This window comes from Acomys minous (genome assembly GCF_964271855.1).
Source record: "Acomys minous genome assembly, chromosome: 10".
Classification (NCBI taxonomy): Eukaryota; Metazoa; Chordata; class Mammalia; order Rodentia; family Muridae; genus Acomys; species Acomys minous.
In genome coordinates, this window is record NC_140491.1 from 116,583,601 (window position 1) to 116,594,562 (window position 10,962).

The 10,962-nt window shown below is 37.2% G+C and overlaps 1 protein-coding gene across 2 annotated transcripts in view; it reads left to right on the forward strand.

Moving 5' to 3' along the window:
• The window catches only part of ZNF804A (zinc finger protein 804A), a 195,114-nt gene extending 186,816 nt beyond the window's left edge, over window positions 1–8,298 (forward strand). For both annotated transcript variants that reach the window (XM_084798182.1, XM_084798183.1), the window contains exons 3-4: window positions 1,989–2,119; window positions 4,640–8,298. In XM_084798182.1, the coding sequence (XP_084654308.1) occupies window positions 1,989–2,119; window positions 4,640–7,844 (3,336 nt within the window). In that variant the 3' untranslated portion in view covers window positions 7,845–8,298. The remainder of the gene's footprint in view (window positions 1–1,988; window positions 2,120–4,639) is intronic.
• Window positions 8,299–10,962: the final 2,664 nt, after the last annotated feature.

Consider the following 10,962-nt stretch of genomic DNA (forward strand, 5'->3'; position numbering starts at 1 on the left):
CCCCTAAACAATTAAGGTTCATTGTAAAACTAAGTGACCTGGTCTTCAACTCCACCAGAGAGTTGAGAAGGAGTAAACTTGATTATCTTAGTATGCCAGGAGGGTAAAGATTTCATTTTAAAAATTAAAATCTTTGTCTTACTTCTTTGATGTTTGTAACCTTATAAATGTATTTGACTTCTGCAAACTAGAAATGTCCAAAAGTTCTGATTTCTAAAAATGAGCAATATATTGTTATTGGCCTACTATATTCTGATTTTATGCCAAAAAGAAGCTAATGAATTTTGTAATTTATAGTTACATTTGTCATTCATATGCAAAGAATGATATAATTTTCTGTCAAAAAGTTTTACAGCCCAACATTTATGACATGGTTCAATTAAAGTATAAATATAATACTTCAAGAACTCCTGAAGAAATAGATTATTATTAGTGAGAAAACTCAAAGAGTTTGTTATTTAAATAATTCTAAAGAATATAACACAGAAAAAAAAAGACACAGTTATATAAATGTGTAAACTTACCCATGAAGTTTATCAACCAAAATATCAGAAGTCACTTGAACCTGCTTCCGTGGGTGTCACTCAAGTGGCTGTACTTACATGATGGTGTGTAGAGTAAATTAAAAGTTAAATCTGTGACAAATGAGAGTTTAATATTAGTGTGACAAAGTGAATATTTTTTGAAATATGAATAGAATATTTTGGATTATGATAATATAAATAATTCACCTACAAATTTAATAACTATTTATTGAATATGCCTTTTCGATATACAGTTTATCATATAAAATAGTTAACATGCCTAGAGCATTTTACTGAAATTTTATTCAACAGCATCATCCAAATATGACCATTTCTTGTCTTGATATGGAATCCTGCTCTCAAAATATATTTCATCACAATTTCAGGAAACCATAAGCCATTGGGAAAATATTTTTTATATATCCATTTTTTATTTAGTTAATTTATTCAGATTACATCTCACTTGTTATTTGACCCATTGTATCCTCCCAATCCTCCCTCCATCCCGCTTTCACCCTATTCCGTTCTCCTATGTTTGTGTCCGCGGAGGACCTCCTTCCCCACTATATGATCATCAGCTAAAAAGTCTCATCTTGGTAGCCTGCTTATTCTTTCTCTGTGTGCCACCAGGTCTCCCCACCAAGGGGGAGTGGTCAAATATGGGGCACCAGAGTTCGTGATAGAGTCAGTCCCGGCTCTCCACTCAACTGTCGAGAATGTCCTGTCCATTGGCTACATGGAAAATATTATTTCAGCCATTTTAAAAACTATTCATTATCTTCATAAAAAAAGTTAAAATAACTGAACATGAACCCTTTTGTTAGTCTTGCAATCACATCATCCTTGTGGCTATTTATTTTTAATCTTCATTTGTGTTTGCATTTTTTCTGGCCTTCAACATAGAAAATAATCTTCTTTACTACAGTTTATAAAGCAAATTTCCCAAACAAAATTAATATTTTCTTGAAGATCTTGATTTGGGAAAAGTGTCTGAGATTTGAGAGAAGAGATTTTTAAAAAATCACTTCAGTAGGTATTATTTGCCTTAAGTTTTATTGCATTACATTCTAGTGCAGAACACATTCAAATAAAAAGGTTTTATTTTATAACCCAAATCCATAAATGTATTGAATTTGTATGAGGCTTGGGGGGCCCAGAAAAGGTCTCTAATGTATCATCTAAATTAAGCAAAGATTTTTAGGAGGCTATAATCAATAAGGAGAGAAGAAAGGTTGCAATTTTAATATACCTAAGGTCCAGATACAACTTTCACAGGATCATAATTACTTGGTTGTGAATTTTTACAAACCGAAGCAGAAGAAATTATTTCAGTTAGAATCAAGTTTTGATTGATGCTATGTGGTCCTTTGGTAAAGTCAATGTATAGAAAAATCCCTGCAACAACATAACTTCAAAGTTGCTCTAAACTTAGATACTATTAATTATTTTTATATTTTTTAATAGAGGCTCAAAGAACTGAAACAGAGAGAATTTGCTCGAAATGTAGCATCCAAATCCAGGAAGGATGTAAGAAAACAGGAAAAGGCACTCCAACGTCTTCACAAGCTGGCTGAGCTGAGAAAGGAAACTGTGTGGTGAGTGCATAACGAAATGTTAACTTTCCTTAAAATACACCTAAAAAGTAGCAGCAGGAGTTGGAAATAAAGGGCACAAATCTATTTATTTTAGTACATAGAAAAAAGGCATATATGTTTCCATGGCCCTCTGTAGAAGTAAAGAGTAATTTGAATTTCATGTGAATACTTGTTTAATGCACATTTCACTAAAACTCTCAAATTACTGTAATCTTGGCTTATAAAGGTAAATTTTGCATCAGCACAGGCTTGTATCTCAGCCATCATAATTGAAAGCTGTCCCGTTTCTTCATGAAGTTCAAACCATGAGAGCAAAGCTCTGTTTCCTAACTCTTGGCAAAAAGTGTGTTTTGAAAAGATCTTATTTTATTTCTCAAATGATAATTCAGAGAAATTTTCTTGGAAATTACTCTTATTTTTATTTTTTGAAATTACTTTTAAATTTGAAAAATGAGGTCAGGAAGATACTGGCACTTCAGAAGCAGTTGGAAATTAGTTTCACTGTGAATAAACTACTGCTGGACTGTTAGAAGTTCAAGCTCTTAAACTTTGACCCACTTCTCACAGTGAGCAGCTGCTAGGTGCGAACAGGGTTATAATTCAGACCTCACAAGCCCAGCCAGGGTGAGGCTATTAAAAGAAAATCACTGTGGAAAGTTCCCTCGTACCCTCAACAAATGAAGGCTCTCTTGTTACTTTCCATTTACAAAGATTTCATGCTAAATTAATATATATGGAATATTTCTATGGAATGTTTTTACTTAAAACATTTTTAGGAATTCAAAATTTAAATTTTAAAACAATGTAAAGTATTTTTTTAATTCCATGTGGAACTGTTTGAAGAAGGAGCTGCTCAATTATATGTAATGAACTCTGTTTGTTATGGCATAGAATGCAGGGTTGATGCACAGCCAGGCCACACAGAATCCTGGGACCTAAATACTACACATTATAACATTTAAGGAGTATAATTTAGCATGTAGGTTCTGATATAGTAAGAAAATTGCATTCATAAGATATAAAAATGTCTCTAATACATACCTTCATTAAAACTTTTTTGACTTAATTGATTTATTCAGATTACATCTCAGTTATTATCCCCTCACTTGTGTCCTTCATTAGAACTTTTAACAGACAGCAGTTCTCAGGGTACACACACATGAATATGCACACAATTTCCTCATTAATTGTTGCACATAACAAAATGGTAATGATATTTAGAAATGAGGCAGACAAGACGGATGTTTATTATGTTAGTGATTTTTAAAATCAGCTGTAATATTTGGCCGTTTGAAATCCCTTAAAACTCATTTAGAATAGAATGAAACTTCTCTTAAGATAACCATTGTATAAAGGGAAAGTTTGAAGATTTCCTATGTTATATACAGCCCAAACTGTTCTTTTAAGTCAAATCTCAGAATTTATGATATACTGCCAAATATAGATGGAATATAATACATATTTTAGGTAAATAGTATCTATTCTATGGAACATAACCTAACTTAGAACTTCAGAGTAATTTTTAATTTGAGCCTAGTAATTCCAAAAGGCTCTCATCCTTCCCTAGTTAACTTAGCTGACAGCAAGCTCATGGCACAAAAGCAGACTTCATAAAAATTGGCTGCAGTGAATCATGGAACCAAATTTCCAGCCTTTCTAAAACCTAGAATAAGGTGCTGCCTTTGTTTTCTCTTTTGTTTCTTTGGTATCTGTTTTGTAAGGTCAATGGTGAAAATGTTTGTAACTTAAAAATAATTTTACTGTAGAGAATTTTATAGTCCTTCATGAAGAGGCCATTGTGGTAGAAAAAGTTAATTGGGGAGCAGTCATCCTAAGCACGAGAAGGACCTGTCTATTGCTGTTTACAGCTGTAGATAGCGTTCCCAGACAATAGCTCTGGGTTACCCCACCCATAACCAGCAACAAATGATACTGAAACACTGGGAAAGATAACTGCACCCTAGGAAATTACTTTATAACACACATTTAAGTTGCAGCCATAGATCCATGCAGATATCTGGTTTGAAAACAAATGGGTCCATCAATAGTCAGGCACGAATGAAAGAGAAGCTCCAAGGACTTCCATATCCACTATTGAATTGTCTGCTACTGACAGACTTGGGAAAAGCACTGCCTTCAGCTCTGTTCCCACTGCTGTTCCCACCAGGATCCAATGAACACACCCACCCCAATGGATGCATAAATTATCCTGGTTAAATTAAATGGAGCACAAAACAAACAAACAAACAAACAAAAAAACAAAACAGGAACTTGGAGGAAGACTTTTACAGACTGTGAGGTGCTGGGGTTTTATGTGGACAGGAAGGACACTGAAGAAGGCGGGATGAATAAAGTGATAAGAATACACACTATCTACATGTGTAAAAGTAACAAACAATAAAACTAATTAGTAAAAATTAAAAAGAATTTTCCAAAGAAATATGTTAACTAACAAATAAGTCATTGAGTAGTTTTCTACTAAACTCTCCTACTAACTTACATCTTCCACCCACTTTCTAGTGCTCCGGGAAGTGGCCCCATGTTCAAGTCAACGACTGTTACTGTGAGAGAAAATCTCAGTGATGTTTCCCAAAGAGAGAGTGTAGATCCAGTTCATAGCCAGCCAGAACTGAGTCATGGTGAAGAGCAAGGGAAAGACGTTACTGCAGCTTCGGCAGACGCGGAAAGTACAGGTAGCTGTGCAGCAAATGGTTGCCAGTTCGGGGACGGAAGCCAGGCGAGCCACAGACACAGAGTTGGCTTCTCGTTTGCGTTTCCCAAGAAAGCCTCTGTGAAGCTGGAGTCCTCGGCTGCAGCCTTCTCTGAAAACAGTGATGAGTCTTCTGTGGAGAAAGAATTCGGCAGGAAAACCAGATTCGTCCCCAGCACTTGTCACCTTCAACTGTCGTCATGTGAGCCTCTGAGTTCTGAGGAGAAAGCTAACTCTTATCATCCACCAGAGGCCACGTGTTCCGACAAAGTGACTGCTCAAACCGATGAGATGAAAAAAATCCTAAGTGACAAAAATACACTGCTAACTACTTCCTTTTGCCAAGTTCAACCCCCTGTATGTCCTGATGCAGATAATTGCCAGAATTTGGCACCATTTGAAGATCAAACACCAATCGAAGATATTATTGTTAATGAAGATGTACTTGTGAGTAAGAACAGCCCCGACTTCGTAGAAGCAAATCTTGATGTGCCTAATGACTGCACACCAGCACAAACCACCACAGAGGAAAATGTTAAGATTAATGAGGTGGCCAAAATGGAAACTGGAAATAAAACTGGTCACGAGCCACTGGTACCTTCAAACACTGCAGAGGAAAACATAAGGTTCCAAAACAGACCAGATCCAGGCAAAAGGAAATGTGATCCGTTTGTACCTGTCCTTAACAAACGTGGCTCCACAGTGCTTCAGTGGCCATCAGAAATGCTTGCTTATACAACTACGGAGCCATCGATATCGTACAGCTGTAATCCACTGTGTTTTGACTTCAGATCCACTAAATTAAACAATCAGGACAAAAATAAGCCAACCTTAAAGGACCTTTCTCCTCAACAGAAGGAGGACTTTTGCCAGGGACCAGATGCCGATTGCAATGATGTACCAATCAAAGGAGTCACAAATGATGAAAGTAGCAGTAGTCAAAATGATCACCTTCAAGTCCCCACTGTTTCGGCTACCCACACTTCGTCTAATAGTTGTGATTTAGGACAAGATGAGAATGTGGGTCAGGGGTATAAAGATATTTCCTGTATGAACAGAAAACCAAACAAACACAGTTTTACTAGAAAGCAAACTAAACGAGACACTTTAAAGGAGAAATACAACAAGATCAGGTTGAAGGAAACTCATGAACGCTGGTTCCATAAAAGCAGAAGGAAGAAAAGAAGAAGAAAGTTATGTCGGCATCACCAAGGGGCCACAGACAAAGAACCTGGTAGTTATGGCAAAACGGACGTGGACAGTGGTCGCACTGATGAGGCAGAGAAGAATCCACTGGAGTCAGTTCCTGAGAGGCAGGGGAGGGGTCCAGAGCAACTGCCAGACTTACATCCACTACCTGATGAAAGACCCAAAGAAGCATCTGTACACTTGAGAGAAAAGGAAGAAACGGATACAGCAAGGAACACTGAATCCAACAAGGATGCTGTTGGTCCTCAGAACGATGAAGGAAAAAATACACTAGTTGTAAATGGACAAACAAATCCACCCATGATGCATTATGAGAAACAAAATTTAACTTATGCCAGGACTTATTGTTGTGTGAAAGCCAGAACATTGAGCCTTCAAGGGGATGACGGGTGCTTCGTTTCTCAAAGTGATGTGAGAGGCCCTAGTCAGGACCAGCCTGGTAAAAGAGGGTACAATTCTCTCACAAACGAAGCAGAAAGATTTCATAGGAAACGCAGACAGCATTCATGTTCTGTCTCACCAGATGAAAGTTTAAATCGGCAAAACCATTTACCAGAAGAATACTTGAGGCCACCCAGTGCTTCAGTCACTTCCTGTCAGCCAAGGAAGAAACGGAGGAGAAAAAGAAGTAGATTCCACACCGGGGGAAGAACTTTGAAAATCAAAGACAATTCTAATTATCTCAAGAAGGCCAGTTCTGTGAGTCACCGAGATGGGTTAGTAAAGGAAGACAAAAAAGAGGAGATAAAATCACAAGAAAATATAAGTATGGAGGAGTACTCAGAACAAACAGCGCCAACGGAAAACAAAGTGGCTTTCCGGCCTTACCATCCACTTCCTTCTGAAGCCAGTGGCAAAGGTGAGCGCTCCGTCACGGAGACCACTCCATGTGACTTAGCCCAGGCTTCCAGGGATGTCACTACATCTGCGCAGGTGGCAAGGGCCCCCTCCAACGACACAACCGACAACACCTTGCTTGAACACAGTCAAAGAAGTCAGACTACAAACAGCAGTGATAAGCAAGTTCCTCTCAAGATGACCAACACAGAAAGGAACTCTAGAAACTCACAGACTAAATCGTACATTTGCCGTTATGAACGGGCTGAGACCATTCCACAGGGAAAGATGAGCGAGGCACCAGCAGAATGGCTGTGTTATAATTCGGGAATCCTCAGCACACAACCACCATTACAGTTCAAGGAAGCACATGTCAGCAGCCGCGCCTTCGTAACAACAGAGCAAATCCTAGCTCCGTTGGCTCTTCCAGAGCAGGCGCTGCTGATTCCGCTAGAAAACCATGACAAGTTAAAACACCTGCCATGCGAGGTCTACCAGCACATCATTCAGCCAAACATGCTGGCCAACAAGGTCAAATTTACCTTTCCTCCGGCTCCCCTGCCTCCTCCCAGCACTCCCGTGCAGCCTTTGCCTTTGCAGCGGCCCTTCTGTTCTACCTCTGTAACTACCATCCATCACACTGTTTTGCAGCACCATGCTGCCGCTGCCGCAGCTGCCGCGGCGGCCGCTGCTGCAGGAACATTCAAAGTGCTTCAGCCACACCAACAGTTCCTTCCCCAAGTCCCTGCTCTCGCCAGAACATCCATACCTCAGCTCTCGGTAGGCACTGTCGGACCTAGGCTTTGTCCTGGCGGTCAGCCATCTTTGGTTGCTTCTCCTCAGATGCCAGTCATGCCTGCATCAGTTCTTCACCCCAGCCACTTGGCTTTTCCACCCTTACCCCATGCACTTTTTCCTTCATTGCTTTCTCCACATCCAACTGTCATTCCCCTCCAGCCCCTGTTCTAGTTACCGCCATACAGGGGAGAGAACATATACACGTGACTAGGTGTTTGTCTCCGTGCATAATTGGCTATCTATCTGACAGAATAAGCTGGCCAAAGCTGGCCTTGTTGATATCAAACCATTTACTGTAAGTGTAACGATACTAACAAATTATTTAAATTTCTGACATATAATATTATTAAAGCACTGAATAGTTTGAGATTCAATACAATATATGCTGTATATTAAAATGATGTCTTAAGAGTATGTATAATGTACATAAAATATATTTATAGTACTGTAATTTATGTTGTAAAGTATGCTCCTTGTTTTTTCTAATATTTGTGTATTTGCACCTATTTAATGTTTAGACAAAGCTGATGACCCTATTTGTTTTGTATCATGTTCCTTGAAACTGTAAATTTAGTGAAATATATCTCTTGCAATAAATTTTTGTTAATTATTTAAGTAAATCAAACTTTTGTGTTCAGATGGTCTTCACTGATTTAGTACAGTTAGCAACAGATAATGTTCTATTCACAATTTTCTTCTGTCCAAGAACCCAGGACCTCCAGACTTTTACCACACTTAAAATGTTACCATCAATCATGGCAAATACACATGGTATATTTGTTTGTGCCTCAATTTCTTATAACATTGCTTATATTTAGAACTTACTGCATTTCTTGGCCATTTATTTAGATAATAGTCATGAAATTTATATTTAATTAACTTTAGAATTTGAAATGGTAGTAGTCTAATAATCATGCAGAAAATGCATTATCTCCCATAGGAATACTAAAACAGAAATATCAACTAACTAATATAAGTGTGTTCACAAGATTTTGAACATTGAAATTCTTAAATGTATTATATTCATTTCCAAGTAATATAGGAAATATATATGAAATTATTGACATGAATTAGGAATAATTTCAATTTTAATAAGTCACTATTAAATGACAATTTGAGATCAACCACAGAAATGTTGTCCTGTGTTGATATATTCTTGAGAAAGCCGATGTGGAAACAACCAAAATCGGTATCTGCTCTGCCAGTATTTCTTTCTAGTATTCACATATGAAATGTTTTTGAAAATCAGGCAGTGATAACTATATTTTCCTGATTACCTTTCCAGATTCTGCTTTATTTGTAATTAACCCAGATTATACTTTACCCAACTGTTGGTGAATACTAAAAAATGGAAATGCTAAATGGAGAACCTTGGAAAGGCATAATACCCCCAAGCAAGACTCCTCATTGTGTCTGCTCCAGTGAATGCCCACTGATGAGCAGTTCTTGTGTGAGTCAGAGTGGGTTCACCTCATCAGACTCAAATGTTAGGATTTTTGGTATATCAGGGAATGCAACAGATTCTATTTTCATGTGGTCCTGTTCTGATAAAGTGTTATTCATGTGAACTGGATCTGCCATGTCATGAAAATCAATATTTTTATTTTTAGTAAGAGCCAAGGGAGAAAGTTAGGAAAGTTATTTTCTTTTTTATTTACTACACGAATAATCAATTTTAATGTTCTCCATAAAAATGCTTGTGATGGGCTAAATGTGTCCATTTATGATTGACAAATAAGTAGATAAATATAGGATTGAAGTAATTTTATTTCAAATGCTTTAAGATACTATTTTCCCAAAATGGGAACTTAAATTGAAACAGATGATTTTTTTCCAAGCAAATTAATTTAAAATATCTCTGAAGACAAAGTAGATGAAGAAGTCTACTGGAAATGCCAGCCCAGGCTGGTTTTCATGCAACAGAACAAGATTGTGATGTATGTAGCCCCTGAACTCAGAGTGACTGACTTTACAGTGTTCATCTTGTTTTCCATCACTTTATGACTATTTTTCAGCTTGTCTACTTTTACTTATGTGCTTACCTCCTGCAATTCCTGTCCCCAGAGATTCGCCCTGCAGCTCATTTTATACACAATTATTTATCTCCTCTTCTTTCACCATGTTATCACTTCTATTTTCATTTCTAAATGATGTGGCCCTCTTACTATTTAAATTGTTGTTAAATCTTGTGGTTAGCTAGACCAACTTTTAAATTAGACTAACTGTATAGTTCGTTGCTATCACATGATGGGAATTTCTAGAAGTATGAGGAAGAAAGTTCTTATGCAAGATGAGTGGAAATTGAACTTGACATATAAATTGTTAGGTTGTCATGGATACCGATAGTTCAACAAGAGATGTGAGCTTCAGTTAAGTACTATCAAAGTCATCCGGATTATAAATTCATCTCTATATTTAATACTGTTCTAAGATATTATTTATATTACCTTCTTATCCATTTGGCATTAGACGTACGAGTTTATAAGGAGACAGTTGTTCATCTGTCCTGATAACACTCATCTTTCAGTGAAAGGACGACTCAGGTCAACCAGCCGAAGAGCAACAATGAGGATGACGCGACAACGCAAGGTGACAGAACAGGATCCCGGTCGGGCCACCTTTGCCTTTGCTAATGTATGCATGGTACAAGCACATACAGGATACACACTCATAACACAGATATACATTTTTTAAAAGGTTAAAATAAGAACTGACATCCGATGACTAATATAGAAAAATTGAAAAGGAATACCTATAATTTTATATATGGCAAACAAGTAATTTTTTAAAACTCTTTTATTGGTGGTGGAATACTTAGAATGATTTACACACAGGACATCTCACTTGGCTACCTAACAAAAATTTTGTGCTCGTAACTCAGGAAAGTCATCTTCTCTCGTGAGTACCACTGAAACCTGCTTTTTGGTGCTAGCTTTACAAGCTCCGTGAAGGATAACATACTAAATTATGTCACTAAAGTAAAAACCATACTGCATAGTGTTTTGCCCACATAAAAAAATGATTTTGCTTCCTTTTCCTTAAAGTCTTTTGAAATATTATCCATTTTACTGAGCTGTCTTCTCATACTAGCTTTGGTAGTCAATAAGCCAATACTGCTTTAAAACCGTCTCCGTTTTCCAGGCTCCACCTTGGATAACATCCTCAAGTGTAGTTTCTCATGCTATACTTTAAAAAAAAATGCAATCTCAACATTATAGGATTTCTCTTATATTTATTTCCAATATAAACACTAAAAGTATTTATATGTCATGTGAAAAATTTTTCCAGT